Raw genomic sequence first — 27211 nt, forward strand, 5'->3', positions numbered from 1 at the left:
CTGAATCTGATCCTCCTGGTTTTATTTCTCTCTTGTTGTGAGTATCTGAAGACAGAGATCAGGGCATCTTCCTTTATGCTTCCCTTGTTCATCCACCTCTCAATTAGCTAATTTGTTTCCTTCTCCTTTAGTTCAGGTTCTTTTGCTAACTGAGTGCAACAGAGACTTAAAGTAGCCTCACATTTCTATTAACCAAATGTAAACTAACTCTCTCTCTCTCTCTCTCTCTCTCTCTCTCACACACACACACACACATATCTAGCCTTTTTCTTTTCTGTTAAATTTGTTATCTTCACTTTTTCTCCTACTCCGTTCCTCTTCTACTACCTATGCACATGTAGCATCAAACTTACTGATTCTTAAGAATACTATGGTGCGACCTTCTCCATGCTTTATGTGCTTTCCCTTCTGCCTTCAGTATTTTACAGCTCATCTAATTGGTTGTACTGCTAGTCATCCTTCAAAACCTGTTAGGTATTGCTTTTCCGGGGAAGATGTTCTTAATTTCTCCTCTTCCAGCCTCCTGACCATGCCCCTACAGCTTTTTTTTTCATGTCCTATGGTGTGGTGCTGTCCAATATGGTAGTCCCTAAAAACGTGTAGCTATTTAAATTTAAATCAATTAACATGTAATAAAATTTAAATAAATTAAAATGTAATAAAAGGAAACAGTTTCTCGGTGGCACTAGCACATTTCAGGTGCTCATTAGTCACTTGTGGTAGGGAATGCTGTGTTGGATAGTATGGTTTAAGAACTGCTCTGTCACAGAAATTCCTGTTGGATGGCTCTACATAGGGCTGACCATACCTTTCTCTGCGCTGGTCTTCCTTTGATACTTTCTTGGTTGTATTTACTATACTATTATTTACTTATCTTGTTTCTCTGTTAGACTATGGAAGGTTGGAGGGCAGAGGATATTCTTTTCATCTCTTTATAGTGAGTTTGGGCTCAGAGCCTAGCATATCAAAGGTATTCAACAAAAATTTGAGGTGTACTGATTCAGTGAAGTTTAAAAGGGAGATTGGTCTCTAATGATGAAATAGTCACATGGCAGCATGTTTGTGTGTTTTTTTTAAACCAGTTTACACCTATTAAAAATCTATTTGAATTATTGAGACAAATATTCATATACATTTACCTAATAACCAACAACAGGTGACATTTTGTCACATTTACTTCCTCTTTCTGTTTTTCTCTCTGTTGGGGAATGTGAGTATATGTTTGAACATGTATACATATGTATATAGTATATGTGTGTGTGTGTGTATTTTCTTGCTAAAATATGTGTGTATATACAACACATATACCTATATATATACATAATTACATATGTACATATTCACATTTAAAAAAATATTTTTTAATTGTCAATGGACCTCTATTTCATTATTTATATGCTGTGCTGAGAACTGAACCCAGTGCCTCACACATGCTAGGCAAGTACTCTACCACTGAGCCACAACCCCGTTCACATTTTTTAAAAACACTTTCTTGCTTTCTGAGACAACAGGGTATTTTACGTTTGCCTTGTATTTTCCTTGCCTTAGACCTGAGCTCAGTTATTTCTCTAATGACCCTGTGTTCCTTTCAGTGGAGAATAGCATTTATATACCAATATCTGGTAGTGAGACATGATAATTGGTACTGAGATATTATTGCTTCTAGGTTTTTTTTTTGGTGGACTGACGTAGGCAATATATTTTTTGAAAAGTCATCAGTTTAGATAGACAACTTTAATTCACATTCCAGTGTCATTCTATTTCTGTTGTCCATCAACACCAGAATACTCATTTGCTCTGTCATTCAGTATCCTTCAACTGATATCATAATACCAGTATTATACCATAACAAGCCTACTAGGTGAAGTTGAGAATTTCTTTGTAATTTTTCTTTTTGTTCTTAGAATACATTTCAGGATATATATTCAGAATACTATACTCGAAAGTTGCTTGAGTTCTTTCTTTTAAAATTAGGATTATTTGTTTCTGTTTTATCAATTTGAAGGTTTTCTTTTTCTTCTTTTTGAAGTCTTGTTCCCGTTTCTATCCAACCCATTGCATTTGCACCCATCTCCTAGATGTTGAGAGTGAGACTTTTAACATAGTTTTGACTTCTGAACCATGGAAATGTTTCACATAAAGTTAAAGGATGATCAGTACTGACTCTATATTTAGCAAGGTTCTTTGCCTTTTGTCTGATGTTAATGTTCTATACTGGCTGGGTTTCTTTGGTTGTTGTTGTTTGTTGGTTTTGCTTTGGCTTTCATTTCATCTGATTGTCTTTTTCTGTTCCTTTAACTTTAACCTGTACATGATTATGTTTTTGGTGATATCTTGTATCCAAGCTGAGAATTTCCGTTTCCCATAGGCAACTTCGTGATTACTGATAAATTTGAATTGTTTTCTGCTTTCTTATGTTTTTAAAGCATGCTTCCCTCGCCCCACTTGGCTTCTCCTTCTCCTGCCTTTTTTTTGGTTGGAAAGAATCTTCATTTCTTTCATTTTAATTATTTGGGAGTTTTATATTCCATATCTGTTCTTTTAATGATCATCATTGTCATGCATTACTTTGCGTTGTATATTCAGTCAAATAGACCCATTCCTCTTTTCACAATAACTACCAAAACAGGTTTGTTAAATATTTTATATTTGTAATTGAATTTCTTTAACTGAACCAAAGGACTGTACAGTTATCTTTTAATAAGCATTAAAAAAGCTTATAACATCAGTTAGAAAAGTAAGCCCCTTAGACCTGCATATGAAGAAAGACTGACAGAAAACTATACTCAAAACCACCTTTTCTTTGTAGTTTTTCAACCTTTTCTCTCTTCCTAAACCCTGCCTCTTGCTCCCAATGGGCCATAAGCACTATTCAGGACAGAAGTGTTATATTGCTTATTGCCATATCTATTATTAAAAGTGTGCATTAGGAAATCAATGATAGATATACTAATTGAATGAATAAAGAAGAAATATTTCATCTGGAGAAGAATTAGTGCAATGGTAATGGGATGAAGGACAGGAGACATGGAGAATTTCAGTTGCATGCCAACAGTAATTAAACTTGTTTGGTATTGTCTTGACGATGGAGGTGAGCCCTACCAGAGGGAGACAGAACTATCTGCTCTAAGGTTGTATAGATAGTTCTAAGTGGCTTCATTATGTTGTAAGTTTCCAGTCATTCCCACAAAGGTTTCCTTCCTCCCTCCCTCCCTCCCTCCCTTCCTTCTTTCCTCCTTCCTTCCTTCCCCAGGGGGATGAATTCAGGGGTACTTAACCACTGAGCCACATCCCCAGCCCTTTTTTATATTTTATTAGAGACGTGGTCTCAATCCGTTGCTTAGGGCCTCTCTAAATTGCTGAGGCTGTCTTTGAGCTCTCCATTCTCCTGCCTCAGCCTCCTGAGCTGCTGGGATTACAGGCGTGTGCCACCTCTCCTGGCTCCCACAGAGTTTTGAGGTAGAGGTGATACAGCAGGCATTAACAGATCAGATAAATGGTCCCCAGTTGCTCTGAGATTCTGTGCAAAGTGGGTGGAACACATTGCCATCCTTAATTTATACCTGGATTTAGGTACATAGTTAAGGGTTTTTTTTTTTTTCATGATACCAGGGATTGGACAGGGGCACTCAACCACTGAACCACAACCCAAGCCCACACACACTTTTTTGTATATTTTATTTAGAGACAAGGCCTTGCTGAATTGCTGAGGCTGGCTTTGATCTCAAGATCTTTCTGCCTCAGCCTCCCAAACGGCTGGGATTACAGGTGTATCACTGCACCTGGCACATTAAGGTTTTATTTTTCATCTTAGACTTGATAAATCTTTTTAGATTTTATTTATTTGTTCCTAGATAGTCTTATATATGTTAATGATGTGTGTGAGAATGCTACAATGAGGATTAGTGTATTAGGGCATGAATATACATTTATTAACGATATAATTTAATTAAGCAGGGCTGGGGGTGTAACTCATTTGTAGAGTACTTACTTGCTTGCATGTTCAAGGCCCTGAATTTGATCCCCAGCACTGAAAAAAAAAATTAAGCAAAGAAATACAATAGAAATACATAAAGTCAACATTAAATTCAGAATATATTTATACATTAATGGCTTAAAATACAATCCACATGGTTTTATTGTTCCCTTTGAAAACTTTTGGTATATAACATTGAGAGTATGCTAAATTGTATGTATTATAATTTGATTTCTGATTATATTTTTAAAAATCAAATTCAGTTATCAAAATATAAGTAATTCCTTTTAGTTTCTTGAAGGCATTTAGTACATATTTAGTTAGAGATTTGTTGTTGTTGTTGTTTTAAGCCACGTCATTGTTTCTCTGTGTACCCTTTTCAGAATGTCCCTACCTCCATCCTTTTTTTTGATACCTTTACACTTCATACCTTTTATATGCATGTGTGTAGCCACATACACTGATTGGAATAAAAGATCCTTAGCAGAAAGAAATGAGACTGGGCATTTGCTGTTCTACACAATCACCTTTTGCAGATATACAGAATGAGATGTCCATGATATATCAGATTCAAGGCCTGTGAATAAGGAGTCAGAATTGCCTTTCCTATAGGATCTGGACTTCATATAGATTGCATACTTAGCTGTACAAGTCCCTCTCCCTGGGTCTGTACTTAGGTATAATAAAATCATTTTTAAAAATCTGTCTTAAAGCTTAGGCCATTAACTCCTCCTTTCTTCCCAGTAATGTTGTTACTTCATAGGAGAAATTTGGTTTGGTAGGTTTGTAATCACAGATTCAACTTCCTGAGTTGGCAATATTTAAGACATTAATCTACTTTCAGAAATGTTCCTTAGGCAACTCAAACAGCAGGTGGAATAGCCAAGTAGATTTGAAAGCTTCCAGAACATCTTCCTGGCTCTCTGGACCAAAATATAAAATCATCCAAGGAAGAGATGTTGGTCTTGAGCCAACACCTTATTCCTCCCCTATTATTGCTATAATACACAGTTTTGGTTCTGAATGTATTGTAATTTAGAAAGCCGAATTGGGCGTAAGTATGATTCATGGCTTTTTTTTTTTTTCCCCTAATGCTGGGAATTGAACTCAGGATCCCTGCATGCTGGGCAAGTGCTCTACCTTTCAGCTACACTCCCAGGCCAGTGTGAGTTCTTTTGAAATCTATTTTTTGGGAGTTTGTATGCGTGTGTCAGCCATTGACATGTCTATAATCTGGTGAAGGCTGGATTTGAAAATTTTCCCAGAGTTAAACTACTCTAAAAGGAAAACCTCAACTTGTCTGGAAGCTTGTTAATTTTACACAATATAACTTTAATAAATGCATATAGGCCTGGAGTACTTGCATTAGATGGGGAATATAAGTGACCTAGACTCATGTGTTGTTAATCTGCTCTGCGGAGGCCTTCCTCTATGGGAATTCCTCAGTGTTATGGCCCACAGATGGTTATTCATTTTCCCAAACCAGATGGTGAGGGGATTGGGAAAAAGAGAGACACACACAAAAGTACAAAAAAAGTGGGACCCAGTGGATCAGCCAAACTTCTGGTGGAAGAAGACTGACTATAAGCAGGCTCAGAACATTTATTATATAGGTTTAAACATCAAAAGGATTTATTGTGAGAAATCTTCTTTAAGATAAACAAAACTGAAGTTGTGGGTAAAACAGCCCCATTAGAGCTTATCAGCTTATGCCCGTAACTCTCTACCTCAGGGCAGCATTTGAACCCGAGCCTATGAACTAATGAATTTCGTGGTTGGCACAGAATCTCCCTTGAGCAGGGTGTCGCCTTATCTATTGGGCGATCTTTGATTGGCACCTTTGCACGGAGAAATTCCCAAGGAACTGTCCTGTTGATCAAAACTAACTATCTGTTCCCCTTTCTTTTGTTTTGAAGTATTTATTATTTAGTTGTAGTTGGACACAGTACCTTTATTTAATTTATTTATTTATGTGGTGCTGAGGATCAAACCCAGGGCCTTGCACGTGCTAGGTGAGCACTCTACCACTGAGCCACAACCCCAGCCCCTGCTCCCCTTTCTTTTTCTTCCTATTATATGGTTAATTCTTTAAGAATTTTTGGTGGATTTATAGTTCCAGGTTCAACTTCCAGGATTGGCAATCTTACTTTTACCACTTCTCTCCAGGATTCATTTTACATAATGCATTCTGTTCATGGAGATCTAATAAATAATTAATCTATTTTCATGTCCTTTCAGTAGTTATGAAGTATAATAATAAGCTTGATGTGATATAGAAAGCAGTATTAAATAATGCTAAGTCTATAATTTAAAGGATAGGAGATTAGAAAATACTTAAAGAATGCTGAGGATCAGCAAGTGTTAAAACTTGGAGATAAATTACATTTTAGTCAGTTTCATTGTTTTCATGTGTGCTTACTAGAATTCAGGTAAGTCCCTGAAAGAAGTTACCTTTGGCTAATTTCAAGGAAGCAGATGTTAGGGCAGTTAAACAAAACTTTTTTTTTAAACATAGTTAAAACAACAAATGAAATTATAGGAGAAGAAAGGTAAATAAAAGTAAAAATGAGAGTAGTGCTTCTCAGCATGCAGTGGGTGGGGACAGTGATGTCAGAGAGTTTGGGATAGTGTGGGGTATTTTCAGAGGCCTTTTGTCTGCAGACTCAACATAAAGGAAAGTCAGTTTCTAAGCTTGCAAGCACAAGTTTTCAGAAAGTGCTTCCTTAGCCTTTATTAATAGAAAGGACCTAGGCCTTGGAGTTCCTGTATGAGGCAGTGGGGCTATAGCACTGTGCTTTGTGGGGGTATTATAAGAAGTAATTATGACACATGGCCCTGGCACCTGATCACTGTTGCTCATGCATCTACTGATTTTTAGCTGCTGGCATTCCACTTCTTTCCTGAGAATCTTTCTTCTTTTTTTTCTTGCCACATTAAAAAATTTTTTTTTAGTTATCAATGGATGTTTATTTTATTTAGTTATATGCAGTGCTGAGAATCGAACCCAGTTCTCACACATGCTAGGCAAGTGCTCTACCACTGAGCCACAACGCCAGCCCTTGCCACATTTTTTATTGGTGCACAATGATGAGATTTGTTGTTACATATTCATACATTCACACAATATAATTTCCCTATATCACTCTCCAGTACTTCCCCCTTTTCTCTCCCTGTTCCCTTTCTTTTACTATCTCCCTTTGATTTTCATTAGATTGTGACCTCCCATCTTTCTCTTTTTTCTCTGTAGCTTCCACATAGGAGAGTAAACATAAGACCCTTCATCTTCTGAGTTTGACTTATTTTGCTTAACATAATGACAATTTCATTTTTCTTTATGTCTGAATAAAACACCATGTGGCACATATACCACATTTTCTTTATCTTTTCATCTGTTGATAGATTGGTTCCATAGTTTGGCTATTGTGAATTGTGCTGCTATAAACATGGGCAGGCATGTATCACTGTAGCAAGATGACTTTAATTCTTCAGGATAAATACCAAGGAGTGGTATAGATGAGTCATATGATGGTTCCATGCCTAGTCTTTTGAGGAATCTCTGAACTGATGCCCTTAGTGATCATACTAATTTACAGTCCCACCAACAGTATAAAGTGTTCCTTTTTCTCTACATCCTCTTTAGCATTTATTTTTATTTGTATTCTTGATGAATGCCTTTCTGACTAGCCGAGCATCCTTCTTAGAGTTCCTGTTTTTCTTCCTTGTTTCTCTTGTGAGTCACTTATTCCTACTTGGGAATATTACTGAGGGGATTTCACAAGCACAAGGATTTTATTCTATGGAAATATTCTTTTTCCAAACTTGACATTTTAAACCTTTTCTTGAGGGACAAGATTATAAGAACTTTTGGGAGACTGAAAGAAGTTTAGTCTGCTTCAGAAGTGAATAAATGGAAGGATCTGTCTGTCAGTGGATTGGGGTATTGCTTTTATTTGTACTTGAACCCTACTATGAAAATGATCAGTTGACTGCACAGTGATATCTGCAGCCCTTCACAGCATGCACTCACTCTGTGTCCGGGTGCCCTGTTTGTCTCAATTTTCTGTTTGGAAAAATTAGAAAAATAGTAAGTAGGTAGGTAGATAGAGTGTATGACTTATATATTTTATCTTTTCTGTAGCAAAGAGTGAAAAGAAGCCTGCATATTTGCTTTCTCAAAAGAATTTTCTGAGCTTTTAAAAAAATTTGATCATATAATTATCTTAGTATAACTGAGAAATTTAGTAGGAGTGAGTAACCATTTGGAATAAGGAAAATGTAGCTTTGTTAGTACCTGAATATCTAAATTAGTGTCTCGGTAGCTACTTACAATAAATATCTCTTTTTATTTTTCTTTTAGGGCTGCTGCTCAAAGCAAATTAAGTCACTACACAGATGCAATAAAGGATTGTGAAAAAGCAATAGCAATTGATTCAAAGTACAGTAAGGCCTATGGGAGGATGGGGTAAGTTCTGGGAGAATGTTCAAAGTTGTACCAAGTAGTATCAGAGACACTGTTCTTAATGGTTTGATTATGAATTTCCTGCTTAGTATTACCCTCTCTGAATTAATAAGAAGATAAATATAAGGAAGGAATTGACTACAAATTTTGTGACTTGAGAGTAAGGTGACTAGTTGTTTTATGACTGATTGGTTATTGGAGAAGATGGTATAACCACACAAGCAGAGTCATTTCTTGTCCATAACCACAAATCTAGATGAGTACCCAACACTGGTAGACAGTCCTATTTTTCTTACATCAAAATTCACCTTTTCATTCTCTCATGCAACTATTTTGCACCCACCCTTCACATTTCCACTGCTCCCCTTCCATGGTGACTCTCAGCTGATACTGCTTTACACTTAATTAGGAAAATAGACCTATTTTGAAGAGTAACAACTCATCTTCCTATTTCTGAGTCCACCAATCTACTTGCATTTGTATCTACAAAGATTGCCTTTTATCTATAAAGATTGCCTTTTAAAATGGAAAGGTTCTTAAGAACATCACTTCCCTCCATATTTTAAGATCTTATTCTTTTGTACTTTTGACGTCATACTTGTAGTTATCCCCTTTATCTTCTACAACACTAGTTTTCCATCTCTAATAGATAATCGCTGGAATTCCATCATAGACTGGAATCATCCCGTGTTCCTCTCCAGCTATTGTCTCACATCCCAGTTCTTTTCTCTGTAAAGCCCCTGATGATTATCTGTACCTCCTGTCTCATCTGCATCATCTCTTGTTCCTTATTCATCTCATCCAGCAGGCCTTTTGTCTATGTGATAGCTTATTTTGTCAACTTGACTGGGTAGGGGATCCCCTTGGTAAAACATTTCTGGGGATATCTATGTGAATATTTCTGGAAGGAATTAGCATTTGAATCTGTAGATTGAGTAAAGATCACCCTCCCCAATGTGGGAGGGCAGCATGCAATCCTTTAATGGACTAAATACAACCAAAAGGCAGAGGAAGGGTCCATTCACTCTCTCCTCCAGCTGGGCATCCATCTTCTCCTGCCCTTGGACCTGGATCTCAAACCATCGGCTCTTCTGGTTCTCAAATCATCGGCTCTTCTGGTTCTCATCTTCTGGTTTGGAGTCTACTACACCACTAATTTTCCTGTACCTCTGGTTTACAGATGGCAAATAGTGGCACTTCCTACCTTCCATAATGAGCTAATGCTTCCTAATAAATCTTTCCATATATCTCTCTTTGTACTATTGGTTTCTGTATTAGTCTGGATAACCCTAATATAGTCACTCTGTTGGTGAGATCACCAGTTTTTGGTATTTTATTGGAGCTAGTATTCAGTTCTGTATCTTCACCCTACCACATTTATATTATTTGGTGCAATTATCATAAGTTTGACAGATTTCATCCTCTATGTTTTATCACACTTGCCTTGTTTTCCTTCTACTTCACTGTGTGCTCTTTTCCAGTCTTCTTCTTCTTCCTTTTTCACCTCTGAAAATGATGTTTTTTTTCAGGGATTTATCCTCTTCTACTGCTTCTTCTCTTCTGATTGTATCCTACCTGAGACGTTTTTTGGGGGTACTGGGGATTGAACTCAGGGGCACTCAACCACTGAGCCACATCCCCAGCCCTAGTTTGTATTTTATTTAGAGACAGGGTCGCACTTAGCTGCCTAGTACCTCCTAGTTGCTAAGCCTGGCTTTAAACTTGCATTCCTCCTGTCTCAGCCTCCCGAGCTGCTGGGATTATAGGTGTGCACCACCATACATGGCCTGCCTTGCCTCAGACTTTTAAAGTCCATTTGTAGTTGTTACTCATTATTTGTAGGTTCTGTATGTATGATTTGCCTTCTTGATAAAATTTATGTGTAATCCACAATTCAATATTGATTTATGGTCATTGATTCTGTGGTCACTTATGAACATTCATAAGTAGTGAAAATTGCGAGTTTTCTGATGTGTGCTATTGTCTGAGGTAGATAACATGATAGTCTTCTTTTTTATTTTAGCTCACGCTGAAACAATCTATTTGGTGGTACATTGTTTTTGTATTTTTAAATCTTTTGTTTGTGATTTTGCTGCTTATGGTGGTCCAAAGTGTAGGCCGAAGTGTTCCTAAGTGCAAAAAGATTGTAATGTGTCTTATGGAGAAAATACATGTGTGAGATAAGTTTTTGTTTAGGCATGAGTTAGACTTGTGGCAGTGATTTCAGTGCTAATTAATAAAAAATTTATATTAAATAAAGTTTATTTAAACAGAAACACATATAAAACAAAGTTATGTATTGATCAGGTGATGAAAATGTTCACAGAGTTTCACAGGAACCTAACCCTATACTTTCACTAGGAACAATTTAGTATTTGCTAATTCATGGAGGCTTTATAGAACATAACTCTGTGAATGAGAATCAACTATATATGTTGTTGGATCTCTTAAATTATATGTCTGAACTTCAAACTCATATATTCAACCACTTCTCATTATGTTCAGATATTTAATCGGCATTTTGTTTCAAACAGAGCTCTTGTTCCATTCTTAAATCTTCCCATCTCAGTAAATTATACCATCATTCATCTACCTAGTGTTCAAGTTAAAAGCTGAGGAGTCAGTCTTTATTCATATTACACCTGGCACATCTAATATATTAGCAAGTCCTGTCTATTCTAATTTCTGAGTGTATCTTAGACACAGATATTGAGTACTCTCTTGCTTACAGACCTAGTCCAAACTGCATCCTCTTACCTAGACTACTGCAGTCACTTCCTAACTCGTCTCCCTGCCTCCATTCTGCCTCTCACCCTGGCTGATCCTCTAGAGAAGGCAGAGTGAGCTTTCTAGAATACATAATTTAGATCATGTCTCTCTACTTGGGAACGTGAGAAAATTTATCTTTTTCATTGTGGAATCCTGAGTATTCACAATAGTCCTGGTATATAATAAGACTTTAATAAATATTTATTGACTGTTGATTAAGGTTGGGGACTCTGATTAAGTATCTTTCAGGGTTGATGGGTGGAAAATTAATTAGGTTGTGAGAATTTCTCTGTGGTTGATACTGTAGTTTCTCTTAATCAAAAGTCTCTGAGGTAAGTCAGAATAAGAAAAAAAATTGGATTAATATGTTAAAAACAATCTCAGCACAAACAAAACCCCCCAATACTATCTTTCTATATATAGCATTATTGTTTCGTTCTGAAGTAATTTTCCAATAAATAAATTATAACTAGGTGGAGACAAACATTAACATTTAATAACTAATTTTTATTAGTGCCTGGGTAATAATTTGTTATTTGAGTTGTAAAGAATGCTAATTTTCTCTATTTAACAAAAATGTCTTGTTAAGGATAGTCATCTGATACCCTGCAGCCTACTTTTTAAATAGAAAACTCATATTTATGGTTGCTGAAAGACACTGTTAGGAAGAAAGAATGTGGGATGTTTTGAAACATAGATATATTTTAGAGTTTTTAAAAATGGAACTAGCATCATGGATTTACATGACCACAGGGTTGTCAGCACAAATCTTTGCAGAGTTCACTCCAGGCATTCATAAAGCAAATTACCTCAATATTAGGCTTATAAAAGGAAAAGGCAGATAAAGGTCATCTCTAAGCATTATGTTCACAATCCATATGGTATAACCAAACTTTTCAGCAAGAAGAATAGAGAGAAATAAGATTTATAAAATCTTGGAATTAGAGGGAATTTTAGTGATACTCTTGTGAACCCACACAGTACAATATTAATAATTTAAGTATAATATGAATTTGAATTATTAAGATTTGACTTTGTGATTTCCTGATGTTCTTTAGCATAACTCTTATACTCTATATGTACCCTGTATTTTCTTCAGGCTGGCCCTCACTGCTATGAATAAATTTGAAGAAGCAGTTACAAGTTATCAAAAGGCATTAGATCTTGATCCTGAAAATGATTCCTATAAGTCAAATCTGAAAATAGCAGAACAGAAGTTAAGAGAGGTATCTAGTCCTGTAAGTTGTTAATGCAAAATGAGTGAAATATTTTCTGTCATTCATAATTTATTGAAATTAATTTTTAGTGGTTGGAATGATTCTTAGATATAATTCTTCCACAGACAGGAACTGGATTGAGCTTCGACATGGCTAGTTTGATAAATAATCCAGCTTTCATTAGTATGGTGAGTATATCTCCTTTTACTGACTGTTTTACCTAGAGCTGTATTTCCAAACTTTCGTTTTTTCCATAGTCTTATTTAAGAGATGGGGGTCTTGCCATGTTGCCCAAACTGTCCCCAACTCTTCAGTTCAAGTGATCCTCCTGCCTTTGAGTAGCTGGAATTTCTGGCTCAGGACTTTTTAGAAGGGAGCTTCTGTGGTGGTGGTAGTGAAATACTGGGGGCAGAGGCTAAGGCAGGGATGCTTCACCGGTCTACCTGCCTCTGAAAGAAGACAGACATGGATGTCACAAAGCCCCTAAGTTCCCCACAGTGGAATGAATATAAAAATCTGTGAACATATGTGCTTTTCTAGGAGAAAACCATGTTTTTCATCAGATTGGCATAGGAATCTGCAATTACACTGAAGATTAAATTTCTTATGTGAAACTGGTCCTAGGAAGATATATCTAAGAATTTAAGTCTGAGAATTGAGGCTATAGTGATTCTTTAAGCTTGTCGCTCAGCATTCAGCTTAAGCAATTATTTGGGGTTGCTGGGGCTATAGTTCAGTGGTAAAGTGTTTGCCTAGCCTGTGTAAAGCTCTTGTTAACCCAGCACCACAAGGAAAAAAAAAAGTGTATCTGAACTTTTCATGTCAGACTCTCATATATAAATTCTATTATACAAACCAACAAAATAACTTAGGAATCTTTTGGAAAACATACATTCTTTGATCCATTGTGTGGTAAATTTGATTTAGTGGGTATAGGCTGTTACCTGGGCATACAAAGCTCCCTAGAGGACTATATACTTTGGATGAGGAAACATTCTGTCATACCTGTGCCCCTGGAAGGCAGGAAATCAGTTCTTATTTATCTTTGGTTCCTTCAAATAAATGTCATGGATCCATCCAAAGCAGTTGAAATGCAGACGACTCACTTCCAGTGAGATTAGGATGTCTTTTGAGCGTTGGTAGTACCTCCACCCTACCATCAAATTTATTACCAACTTGCTGGCAAAGAAGTCTGTAATGTTTGTGACATTTTTTAAACCTACTTACCCACTTTCAGGATTCAGGTTATGCTATTGTCTTTATGTAAGACATAAAAATGAAATTCTTTTTAGATTTGACTTAGGCTCCAAAGTGCTATGTGCCAAAATAGGGCATGACACCACCATGCAGGAGTTAAATAAGGCAATGATTAAAAACATATTTTTGACTCTTAAAAATTGAGTCAGGGCTACTGAAAGAGGTAGTGCACACCTGTAATTCCAGCTTCTTGGGAGGCTGAGGCAGGAGGATCTTATGTTCAAGGCTTACTCAGGTAACTTAGCAAGACCCTGTCTCAAAAAAAAAAAAAAAAAAAAAAAAACCACTGGGAATATATATGTCAGTGGTAAAATGACCCTGGGTTTAATCCCCAGTACTTGGGTCAGGGCTGATGATATAACACATGCTTAGCATGTGTGATGCCATGGAATTGAGTAGCTGGAATTTCCGGCTCAGGACTTTTTAGAAGGGAGCTTCTAAAAGCTCCCTTCTAAATTCCCTGCTAAAAGTCAGCTTGATAGATAAGAAATGGGGTTTTGGAGAGTTATTAAGAGTTTCAGAGCCCTGCTTCATGCATGAAGTGGGAATCCTGCTTTCATCTCAGTCCTACTGAGAAAGGGCTTTTCTAGTCCATTCTGAAAGCCACACAGAGCAGTCACATCCAAAGGGTCTTTTGGGATGGACCCTTGCAAGTGTAGGAGATTTTTTTTATACTTTTTAATATATATATATATATATATATATATATATATATATATATATATATATATATTTTTTTTTTTTTTAGTTGTAGATGGACCCAATAACTTTATTTATTTTTATGTGGTGCTGAGGATCGAACCCAGTGCCTCACATGTGCAAGGTGCGTGCTCTACCACTGAGCCACAAACCCAGCCCCAGATTCTTTATACTTTTAAAGTTTCTATTTTCCTTTTGGTTTAATTGATCTGATCAGCAATAGTAAGTGAACTGCTATCAATAGCCTTAGTTTATAGTGCTACTTATAGTATTGAATCTCATTAGCCTTGTAATATTTTTAATGTCAGTTTTCCCAAGATCTCCTATTTTTACCTTCCCATTTACTTTGTGTAGCACTGAGTCTCTACAGGATGCTAGTACTTACATGGTTTAGCTTTCATACCTTTAAAAAAATCTTTGTTAAAGATCCCTATTGACTACCTTTAATGGGAAGTACTATTTTTCAATTCCAGGCAGCAAGTTTAATGCAGAACCCACAAGTTCAACAGCTGTAAGTACACAGAAAGAGCTTGTTACATTTTTCTCTTCTACTTGCCAGTCTTTTAAGTTGAGCACAGTAGCTAAAATATGATAATACTTCCCTGAATGCCAGTCATTTATAATTTGAAACTACAATTTGATCTAACCTCTTACATAATGTAGGCTTAGCTTTTTTTTTTTGTCCAGTTACCCCATTTGTTAAGAATATATCCTAATCTCAGTGATACATCTTTTGCATACCATAGAATGTCAGGAATGATGACAAATGCCATTGGAGGACCTGCTGCTGGAGTTGGAGGCCTAACTGACCTGTCTAGCCTCATCCAAGCGTAAGTCTCACTTAAAACAGAAGTAATGAAAATTTATTTTCTAAGGTGAGGGGCAAGGGCTTGCTGCTGTTGCTGCTTTTTAAATCTTTTACTGTTAATATCATTGGTCTCCTTAAAGTTATTAAAACTGAAAACAGTTCATAAGTAGGAGTTACTTTTCAGATTGAAAGGCAGGAATCCAAAAAGACATGATGAGTCACCTATCTAGCTCTGTCTTTTAAGAAGAGCAATCACATGTGTTCAGTATACATTTTTCCCTTCCCAATGGATCTTAAAGTATCAGAAAAATCTTGAAGGACAGAAATTAGAAGTAGGCAATTTACATCTCTATTCAATAGGTAGAAAAATTGAGGTACAAGTTAGTGATTTACTCAGGAGTTCAGAGCATCAATGGCAGGGTTTGGTGTATATTTATTCTTTTGATTTGCAGCCTAATTTTTTGTTACTTACTTTGTTGTCAGTATGCAATTAGGGTCCTCAGTTTCTTACTTGGGGTTATTAGTACTATCATCTTCATTTATAGAGGAGCCTAAGGATTGGTGACCTGCTACTTGTAAGGGCATAGAAACAGTAAGAATCTTAAATACAAGTATATTATAATCTCATATGTAAAGCAGTTAATCTTCCATTTTTACCAATGAAGACCCAAGAAAAAGTTTTTTTGACAGATTTGAGTAACTACTCAGGGATATAAAAGTCAAATACCCACCTAAAATATATTTTTATATTGTGTTTAGTTCAGTGGTAGAATATTTGGTGAGCATTTCCAAGGCCCTGGGTTTGATCCCCAACACTGCAAAAACAAGTGAAAATAAATAAATAAAATCATGTTACATGTATTAATGTTCACACCTTTACTCAAATTTTTCAGTATCTGTTATCACTAGAGAAATTTGTTATATCTTCTCATTTGAGCACATTTCTTTTACTTGTATCCAGATTGCTTAAGATAGTTTGCTTTTTGAATCTGTGTCTGATGTAGTCAACTGGAAGTTTTATATGATGCCACAAGTACCGTTTGCTGCTTTTGATCATGATTATGATGTCTTAGAATACTGTATTTTTAGAGTGATCTTTAACATGATTATTATGATTCTGACACATATAATTGAGGTCACAAATTTAGGAAACTTCTTTGCCTTTTTAAAAATCTGTTGTTAGGTAACGTCTGTAAGCATCTCAAACTGTCACACCTTGTCCTATAAGAAAGTAATAAGACTTTAAAAGAGTAGAGTATATTACCATAAATGCATTTCCTGAGCCCTTGCTTATTGTGGATTCACCCAATCCAGGCACTCATTTTTTAGCTTGGGTATTTTGTTTTCTTCATTTGATCATAGAAGGTTGAGAGTCAGTGTGTACACTATTAATAATGCTATATGTATAATGCTATTGGGAAAGACATGATTCTAAAACTTGTTTTATAGGAAAAGTTTCTTTTAGGTAGTCTCACATCTTCTGAACTTATTTTTGCATGGATATTATATGACTGTTAATTCCCTAATTTATTTTGCCTCTTTACTACAGGGGACAGCAGTTTGCTCAGCAAATACAACAACAGAATCCTGAACTTATAGAGCAACTGAGAAATCACATCCGGAGCAGATCCTTCAGCAGCAGCACTGAAGAACATTCCTGATTTGATCAGAATATGGCTCAGAATATAAATGTTTTATGGCTCCAAAGTATTCACTGTATATAGTAGCCAAAAACAAAAAACAAAAACAAAAGCACCATATCTGATGTGTGAGAATAATGAAGGAAAACCTCTTGTGTATATTCTTAAAGAATAATTCTGTTTAGATATAGGTTTATCACAAACAGAGGTGAACATAACAGACTCCTTTGGAAGCAAATGATTAGTAGCCTTGTTAAGTGTCAGTATGGCACTGGAACAAGGTTCCATTCATTTTGAAACTTTTATCATCAGATTTGTATATTAGACTTACTAGCAGAGTATATTTATTGAACAGTAGGACTGTTTATTGGTGAGTTCTTTAGCTCTTAATTCCCTTCAGGAAGGTTTTTTTTTAGCAGGAAGATAGGACTAAGTGAAAAAGTATCCTATGCAGGTTGAGAAGAAATATATTTGTCACTTGACAAGCGTATCAGGAAAAGAAACTTATTACATAGGTTTAGCTTTGATAAGCGCTGTCAATATATGTCATAGGTGTCAGTACTGTTTTTGATGCTGCTGTCTTGATGAGTGACAGGGAGTCTTTAAGAGCTTGTGGAAAGCAGTTATTTGGTACAAGGGATGGTATGAAGAGAAAAAATAATGTGAATTTATATGTAAAGTAAAGGTTGGATGCTCAGGTTTTCTGCATAGTTCTTAAATAATCTTGTCTGCAGTTTAATATCAATAACATTAGCATGGCCAGTTATGATCAGTATATAACAAAATAACACTTAGAAATCCTTATTCATACTGATTAGGTTAGTGATATGTAACTGTTCAATTTAATTACCACAATTTCCCTGGTGGTAAACTTAGGTTTGAAAATTACCAAATATACCTATATTTAAATAAGCCAATGGCTTGACCCTAAGTTAAGGATTTTCTAAGTGGAATTTAATTATATACTCATAAACATTGATTTTTTTTAAAAAAAAGTAATAATTATTTGGTGGATTAAAAAATGCATCTATTAGTAACATTGCTTGTTCATGCAATCCTCTGCTATAATTTGGCTTGGCATGCCAATCTTATGCTTAACCTTAATTTGAGGCAATTTAAATATAACAGGAGACATAACATTTTTTATTATAAATTAGATGCCATATTGGTTGGTAGGGGAAATGCCATTAGGTACTAATGGCATGGTTTTAAGTACAGGGGAAAATAAGACAGGTCTAATTCCAACTGGGATTATGTTGTTAATCTTGAAATTGGTGAAGTAGGCTAACCTGTACTGATTTTATAAGTGTTATGAGGGAAAACTGAAAAAGAAGGTAATTTAAAAATTTTGTAAAATTGATGCAATAAGGGCCTTACTATAACAGTTCTAAAAAGACTATTTGATACAATGAAGTTTCTCCTTTCTTTCCCCCTTTGTGAGATAAGAACCATGAACCATGGTTTTGTAATTTCAGTGTAATTGTAATCATCACCTGGGGGAATTCATTATATCTGCAGAATGAGGGCCACACTATCAATTTTTACTTAGTAAATACTGTATTAAGACCTAGGAATCAGCATTTTAAGTAGTGTACCGGTTTAGAGGTAGGTCCAGGAATCAAATTTACAGCGATATTAGATTTCTCCCCAACTAGACCAACAAATACTTATCTACTTGGACTTGGGCCAAAAATGAAAGAACTGTGTGAACCTATAGTTAAGGCCAGAGAAGAACAGGCCCTCTGAAATTAAATTTCCTATATTGCATCTAATCCATCTTAATTTTTTACGAAGTTACACACAGCTCCTAGTGTTTAAGTGTTATAAAAGAATGAAGTACTAATCAAACAGGATTTACAATTGTGATTAAAAAGAACAAAGCCGATACTTAAAACTAGTCATTCTTATTTCAGTGTTTAATAATAAGTTAATGTTTTTAGCATTCCTATTTTGAGTGTATTAAATATTCTTTTAGATCAATAAAATTTGATAAGCCTGTAGCTGACTATGAAAATAGAATATACAAATTAGTAGTCTATTATCAGAAATTAAAGAGGAGGGCTGGGGATGTAGCTTAGTGGCAGAGAGCTTATGGGAAATGGTGGGTTTATACATCTCTAGCACAAAGAGGAAAAAAAAAAAGCAGATATACCCAAGACCCTGTAGATATAAAAGGGTAATTATAAACACTATGACTAACTCTAGATCTATATATTTTACAACTTAGATGAAACAGACATTCTTTCTAAGGTAAAAACTACCAAAGCTCACTGGAGAAACAGCCTGAATAGACCTATATTTTACAAAGTTGAGTTTATAGATAAAAAACCTTCCAAGAAAGAAAACTATGGGCCAGATGACTTTAATGGTGAACTCTACTGAACACATAGGGGATAAATTAACATCAAATCTACTCATTGTGTTCTAGAAAACAGAAGAGGAAGAAACACTTTCCAACTCATTTTTTATTTTGGCCAGTGGTACCTGGATAACAGAATCAAAGAAAATCATAAGAAAACACTTTAAAACACTGCCTTCATGTGCTAGCATCTGTAGTTAAAGGGAGCCATTCTTTTAATATGAAATTATGGGAACTGGTGTGTTCCATTTCATGCTGTTTCTTTGAGAATATATCACCCAAAACAAATTCAATCCAGATGACACCTGTCCACGTCTGTGGATTCCATTCAAGGCAAGCCAGCTTTACTCTTCAGGTCCCTTCATCACTTTGGAATCATTGCATTAGAAGCTATTTCAAGAAAGTTTTGTGTGATTTGATTGTGCTATTTTTAAAATTATAGAGAAAATTATTATTCCTTGTCTGGAAAGTATAGTCACTTCTCAGAGAAAAAAAGAGGGCATTAAAGTAAATCTTTATATACAGACATTCTAATAAGGAATGCTTGACTTTCATTACACACATTTCATTGTAGTAGCTGTAACCATGCTATAGAAAACAGAACATGTCCTTTTTATGCAAGTGACATTTTCATTTAATGTACCAAATTGTTAATTTGATTTTTATAATATAAGTTGAACACAGATCCTTTCTAAAATGGCATTATCTAATCTTTACTTAAATAATGTTACTTATAAATAGAAGAGACTGTACTTAAGTCAATGTATACAGCAGATTTAAATTGACTATTATGTTAAAGTTTGAAAGAATGAAACAGGTTCCAGTCATGAGAAGATGCCTGAAAAACAATCAAAGTACCCAGTGCAGTGGCTATAGTCTTATTTCATCATTTGATTAATCTTAAGTCATTTTGGAAGAATGAATACTTCAGTTTTACACTGCTTGCACTTTATTTTGCATAGATATCTCATTAACTCTTATTTGAGGGGCAACTCTTCTGAATATAGCTTTCATTTTGAGCAAAATTTGTCATGGCAATAAATAAATTATGCATTCAAGAAAAACCAATTTTTGTATTTGACTTAATGTACTCTTATATTTAACAAACTACACATCCTTGAATTTTAGCTTACGAAATAGGATGATTTTATTTAGGAGTATAACCTTTTTTTCACCTGGCAAAACAGTGAAATTTATGTTGCAAAGTGTTTAAAGCCTTATTTCTCTCACTGTTTTTGTTCATGGCATAAATGTGATTACATGGAGAGATAGTTTTATAATATTAATACATGATTTAGAGTTTAAAATCAAATATTAGAAGGTGGGACTCCTTTAAATATGTGTAATGAAAACAGTTCATTTTTCAATGGGAAAAATCTTCAATGGGAAAAATCTAGGAGTTTGTAGCTTAGAATTAGGTCATTATTAGGCATTTTAGTGAAAAGTTAAATCAACAACCAACTAAGAAATAAATGAATTTTGATCTGCTGTTCAGTATCTGAAAGTTAGATTTATTTTTATGTATACACAAACACAACACATACCAATACAATGATTTTGAGAATAACTAGAAAAGTTCATACTGTGTTAGCAAATTATCAGATTACGGGGGACTACCCCATTTGTTTTAAACAATCCTTTCTGTATTGTGAGAATTCTAAAATTCAAAGAAACAACTTTATCTTCCAGATTGAGATCAGCAAACTGTCACCCACAGGTCAAATCCAGTAAGCTGCCTATTTTCGTAAATACCACTGTGCTTTTTTTTTTTTTTTTTGCCTACAGCTGCTCTTGCACTATATTTGGTATTTTGCCCTTTATTAAAAAAGTTTGCTGACTATTGTTCTAGGTACTTGCTAAGGACAAATGGCCTCAAATATAGAACTTTTGTAGAACAAAGTCCAAAGGTCACCTAAAATGAAGCAAAGTATAGAAAACATAAAAATGTCCACTTAAGAATATAACTCACAAGATAAAATTGATTCTTCTCAAAACAAATATTTAATATTTTAACTTTTACAGGAAAGAAAAACAATATATACTTATTTTTTGCTACTGATTTGAACATTTCACAAAGGTGAAAAAAATACAGAAAGCAGTTCTGTGAAAACAAATGAAAAAAACATAACACTGGGAATTTCCTTTAGCTTTCCACTTTAACGGCTGAAGATACCACACAGACTTGTGCGATGTCATCGTATTCATATGTTCTCTTTAAGAATGTGTCTGTTATTCTTAAGCCGGAAACACTCTATTGAGAGAAAGATGAAGGTCTCAGTTTTTAATCACTGATAATTATTAGAGAAAATATGGCTATAATAAATGACTATAAATTAGCCCCCATACACTTGAAATCATTGAAAAGAGAACATACTTGTAGTCCCTGTACCGAAGACAGCAGAGTAAGGGCAAGGCAGAGAGAAGAACTTGGATGCAGCTTTCCAAGCTGTCTTCCTGAAATACCACACCAATGGATAGAACTGGTATTACACATTTCCAAAACCAGATCCATTGTCCTTTCACTGCTGGGGGAATCAGAAAAACAGGAATAAATCTTGTTCATTTCACATGGAGATATTAGTATTTCTCCTTTATTTTTCCTTTTTAGTAAATTTGCTTTCTGGGTATGCAGGAGAACAAAACAAAGAGAAATGAAAAGCTATTTATCATTTTTATATTAAGAGAGTCAGGAAAATGAAAGGAGATGGCATATTCTGAGGCTTAAAATGGCTTTAACCTAATCTGCCTCTGGAAATCAGTTTTCTGGTTCTGTTGTTGAACACTGGTTCCCTAGTGCTAATTTGTTAATGACTGCCATTTCTCTGGGAAACTTCTGTGCCTTGTGTTGTTTCACTGTACTCTTATTATTTCTATTACAGGAAAGAAAATGAGAAACAGAGTCTGGTCTAGTGCTTCTGAAAACCGATCTGTTCCTTTAGCATGCATACAACTTAGAAAAATGACAAGATTCATAAGAAGTAAATACTATTCATGCTTGCTTATGGTTTTATTTACTATGAAAAGACTTGTCACTAGGTCATCTAGCAAAAGTATGACAAAAAGCTCACAATGAAAGACAGTCTCCTATACCACCATTCATGGCTGCTTTCAATTCTTACCCCTTCCCATAGTTGGATCCATATTTTAAAATACTTATTTAAATTTTAGTTTATTCATTTTTTAGACATATTGACTTGATGACATTAACTTTTATAGTCTCTATTCCCTAACATTTTAAATACTATATGTCAGAAACTAGGTTCGATGTACTACATAAATTTCCTCATTAAATTCCATAAGCACCCAGTAAGGTTTGTACATACTGTATGTATGTTCTCTGTGTGTACTGTGTGTATGTGGGGGAGGGGATCATATTTTTATAGATGTGGCAGCTGAAGATCTAAGTGCCTTTAGAAAACTTATTTGAATCATGAAAAGTTAAAGTGAAGGTCAAAAAATAAATTAACTTTCAAACTCTTACACTGCCAGTTATAAACTGATTTGCTTACACCTTGAAAAAACAAAAAAATTCCCTAACATACCTGTTGAGCACAGTTATTTACCTTGGGTGCCTTGCTATTTACTGAGCTCTTATGATGTGGCAGAAACTGCATTTATAAAGTGAGCAAGACAGCTTTTCTTAACTCACAAATCATTAAGGAAGAAACTAAGTTATTTGTAAGGGTTCCTAAAAAACTAAAGTAGAATTTACAATGGCAGAGAACCATGATTAACTATGCTTGGGAAAATCTAGGTAACTTCACAGAGGAAATAGGTATTTCTGAATTTAATCCATAACATATTCTTTTCTCATTCTTATTTCACGTATTTGTTGAATATATGAATATTTTCCATTTCACTAATAGCAAAAGGCTGGAACAGATATGGAATTAAAGGATTATATATTCAAACTATAGAGGACGGGATTCAACATTTGCAATACTATCAAATTACCCTAACAAATCAGACACATCAAATAGTAATATGAATATTTGCAAAAGTGAAAGGATTGGGATTTAAATTATTATAATTATTTTCACTTCAAAGCCCTGTGTTCTTTGCCTCTCAATAGCTACATTTTCTTCTCTCTTTATTATCAAAACTGTTTTCCAACCTATGATTATCCCTTATATTATATTCATAACCAAGTTTTGGTTTCTTAATACTAAAGATATAGCTCAAGTGTATGCTTCAGAAAACCCTACCTTAATATTTTATATCTGTAAAATTCCATGAGAACCCATAGTTCATGCTTTAGTAATCTGAAGTGTGAAGAAAATTTAAACAGTGAAAAGAACATGGACTTTGAAGTCAAATACACCTGGTTTCAAACCCTGGTCCCATCTATTCTAACTCTGAATTTGAAAAATTCAACCTCTGAGTTGGCTTTCTTTTCTGTGCACAAAGGGTATGTTAGGGATTTTTTTTTTTTTTTGGCAAGGTGTAAATGTAAACAATTAATATCCACCCACCTAGTGTATGATGAATGAATGAAAAATACAGGAAATGCATAATACAATAGGATCTCAAAGATATGTAATATACTGCTAAAAGATGAAGCTCTTCACAGTATTTGACATAAACATCAGAAAGTCTACATGTCAAGGGGAAACTTAAAAAGGAGACTGAATATTTAAGAGATCAAAAATTTTCTTTTAGATAGGGGAGAAGGAAAGGACACCCAACTACAAACATTGGCATTACCTGCAGTTAGTTATTTTACAGGTAATATGAAAAGGTTCTTCTAGGTTTACAGTATCTGGGATTGCCTCCAAAGACAACCGAACATCTCCGTAACCTGGAGCCTTAACAGAACAAGCAACACAGTTAAAATATATCTATTACAAAGCTTTTCAATTTTCACAAAGGTATCATACCAGCACATTTACTCGACAGAGGTTGGGACTCTAAGCTGATGTTCAGAGAAAACACTTCTAATTCATTCTATTGTTCCCTTACTTTAACTTCTTTTGGTGCTGTGGAACAGCTTTGCAGAACTGGACTGTTCTTGTCATAATTAATCCAGGTTCATCAGAGTTAAGATGAATCTTAAAGGTAAATAATCAGTAAAGAAATTTCAGGACACCTGACTTCAAAGGAATGTTTTTCAATGTTTATGTAGTTTCAGCCTACATAACTCTAAATAGGCAAGGTTACCACCTGAAAAAATAAACTTTGAAATAAGCCAGGTAGAAAATCACATCTTTTCCCAAAACACCTGAGCAAGAAAGGGGTATAAAAACATCAAGGCTTGAAACATGTGATGTCAAGATGGAAACTAATTGCTACAGCTTAAAATAGGCTCAGTGACCATAATCATCATTTAAAAAATTATTGCCTCAAACGGTGAAATAAAAGTAAAATTTAGGTAATGTCAAGATTAGGAAACAGGGCTGGGGATGTGGCTCAAGCGGTAGCGCGCTCGCCTGGCATGCGTGCGGCCCGGGTTCGATCCTCAGCACCACATACCAACAAAGATGTTGTGTCCGCCGAGAACTAAAAAAAAATAAATATTAAAAATTCTCTCTCTCTCTCTCTCTCTCTCCCCCCTCTCTCTCACTCTAAAAAAAAAAAAAAAAAAGATTAGGAAACAGCATAAAGGAAGGCTCCTGTGGCAAATTCTCACTAACAAAAAAAAGAAAAAGAAAAAGAAATTAACAGACTGGTAACTATCCGTATTTTCGTATAGAACTTAGATAAAACATCCAACCAACGCTTACAAGATGACTTTAATGTGATTCACCTGAGTTTCTGATGCCTCAGATTTTTAACATCTTAAAAAAGAAGTATAGACTAAGTAGGTGTATGCAGAAAGCGCAAGAATTTCAGGACATTACAAAAAAAATAATAATAAAGTAAAAAACAAATGGTGAGCATGAATTACCAAAGGAAGCAACAATTGATAAGCAGTTATTTTAATGTTTGGTAAAGTTAAAAAAAAAAAAAGGTCATGTGTTAAAGGTAAATTAACATGCACATATCACTCATCTCCATACTAGTTTCTTAAAAATAAATTAAACTATTATTCTTTTCTTTAGTAATATTAGTACCTCTTATAGTACTCTGACTTCAAGTGATAGACCTAAGTAAACTTAAATTGTTCTAACTTCTTGTTGCCCCTGCCTCTCCCCAAAACCCCCACTGAAATTATTTCCAGACTCACCATTCTCTGAAGTTGGCTGGTTTGTAATCTTCCCCTTTCACCAAGGTTTGTTTTCCATACAATATCCAATTTTCCAATTACTGTAACTCCCTTAATGATACCCGCTTTTTCTGCAAACTCCTTCTTGGGCTTTAGGCAGTATAAGTACTGGCGTGTATCCATTGGCTGCAAATATGCTCTTGACCCAAATGTTGATACACTGAGAGGGGTAGAGATAAAGATGGAGAAAATTCTGTAACATCTTTTAAAAGAAAAGCCATGGCTGTGATTGTTCTTTTGGTTTATGATAGGAACTGGATGATTTACCACTCAAAGATTTAGAATAGAAGAGGTCAGTGGTTTCAACACAAAAAGTATACATACATTTATTTTATTTTATACATTTATTTTAATATTTTTAAATCAACATGGAAAATCTTGAGATTGTTTACAATGAAATGAATATATTACCTAAAATACTGGACCTGTGGCTCAGGAGGCTGAGGCAGGAGGATGGCAAGTTTAAAGCCAGCCTCAGCAATTTAGCAAGGCCCTAGGCAACTCAGTGAGATCCTGCCTCTAAATAAAACACAAAATAGGGCTGGGGATGTGGCTCAGTGGTTGAATGCCCCTGAGTTCAATGCTGAGTACCAAAATAAAACAACAACAAAAAACCTGGACATGTATCAACTGACTGAAAAAAAAATGCAATAGAATTAAGAGTATCCCTTTTTTCTAAAATTATCAAAGAAAATAGTTTAGAAACTTTCCCCTCCCCCCTCTCGATGGGATTGAACCCAGGGTTTTGCACATGTTAGACAAGCACTCTACCACAGAGCTATTTCCACAGCCCTGAGTCCTAAGACATACTACCTCCCCACTTTTTTGGTAACAGGGATTAAATCAAGAATGCTTTGCCTCTGAGCTGCAGCCCCAGCCTTTTTCATTTTGAGCCGTGCTAAGCTGGCCTTGAACTTGTGATTCTCCTGCATTAGCTTCCCAAGTTGCTAGGATTATAGGTGTGCACCACTGTATCTGGCTGAGACATACCATTCTAAACAAGGTAATCATTTTCAAAATGAATTAAAAGATCTGGAAAAGATTGGGAAAATTACTGTTTTCCTCAGGCAAAGGAGGCTATGAATTTTTCTATGTGTAACCACCACAACTGTATAAAGAAAACTTCTCATTAGGAAAATCACATATTTTCCCCACCTAAAAACTCCTTGTCTGCATCAATATCAATCCTACATTTGTTTCTTTCTCTTCTACATTAGCTGTAGAAGGATATATGTATTTCTTTTTCACAAAATAATTAAAATCATTTATTCCTATATCCACCTTATTATGTTCAGAGTGTTTTCTTTTTCAAACTCATAATCACACTAATTTTTGCTTTCTAACTACTTCTCCACCATTCCTTCCCATGTATTAGTTTTATGACTTGCAGGATAACAATGACAGGTTTCAGGATTACCTTGTTGAATTATGAGAATTAAAAAGTGCTTTGAACAAAAATGCAAAAGGACTAGGATCTTTATTTTTATGTGGAGGGAGGGATGAATAGATACAGCATAGGATATTTTTAGAAAAGTCAAATTGTTTTTTATAATACAGTAGTGGTAGACACATGCCATTATATATTTGCCAAAACCAATATCATGTATAGTACATGGAATGAATTCTTATGTAAACTATGGACTTTAGTTACTACTAGGTATCTGTACTGGTCCACATTACTTATATTAATGTGTCACAGGGAGAGCCCTGCACAGTGATTTATGACTGTAGATACGGCTATTTAAAATGCTGCAGCAGGAGGATGGCTTAAGTCCAGAGATATGAGGCCAGAATGAGCAAGATCCTGTTTCTTAAATAAATAGAA

General features: G+C 35.1%; 2 protein-coding genes across 8 annotated transcripts in view; one reads left to right on the top strand and one right to left on the bottom strand.

Annotated features, from left to right (window-relative positions):
* The window catches only part of SGTB (small glutamine rich tetratricopeptide repeat co-chaperone beta), a 43153-nt gene extending 22905 nt beyond the window's left edge, over positions 1 to 20248 (top strand). For 2 of the 3 annotated variants that reach the window (XM_081282731.1, XM_081282732.1), the window contains exons 6-11: positions 8334 to 8438; positions 12304 to 12442; positions 12547 to 12609; positions 14851 to 14888; positions 15124 to 15207; positions 16735 to 20248. In XM_081282731.1, the coding sequence (XP_081138857.1) occupies positions 8334 to 8438; positions 12304 to 12442; positions 12547 to 12609; positions 14851 to 14888; positions 15124 to 15207; positions 16735 to 16846 (541 nt within the window). In that variant the 3' untranslated portion in view covers positions 16847 to 20248. The remainder of the gene's footprint in view (positions 1 to 8333; positions 8439 to 12303; positions 12443 to 12546; positions 12610 to 14850; positions 14889 to 15123; positions 15208 to 16734) is intronic. The other variant, XM_081282733.1, reaches the window with a different exon arrangement.
* A 588-nt stretch (positions 20249 to 20836) lies between these two features.
* TRAPPC13 (trafficking protein particle complex subunit 13) overlaps positions 20837 to 27211 on the bottom strand; it is a 33877-nt gene continuing 27502 nt past the window's right edge. For 3 of the 5 annotated variants that reach the window (XM_081282687.1, XM_081282689.1, XM_081282686.1), the window contains 4 exons: positions 25348 to 25546; positions 23889 to 23989; positions 21559 to 21709; positions 20837 to 21435 (listed from right to left, as the gene is read on the bottom strand). In XM_081282687.1, coding sequence (XP_081138813.1) covers positions 21328 to 21435; positions 21559 to 21709; positions 23889 to 23989; positions 25348 to 25546 — 559 coding nt within the window. In that variant the 3' untranslated portion in view covers positions 20837 to 21327. The remainder of the gene's footprint in view (positions 21436 to 21558; positions 21710 to 23888; positions 23990 to 25347; positions 25547 to 27211) is intronic. The other 2 variants (XM_081282690.1, XM_081282688.1) reach the window with 1 other exon arrangement.

Source organism: Spermophilus citellus, assembly GCF_964194105.1.
Source record: "Spermophilus citellus genome assembly, chromosome: 1".
NCBI lineage: Eukaryota > Metazoa > Chordata > Mammalia > Rodentia > Sciuridae > Spermophilus > Spermophilus citellus.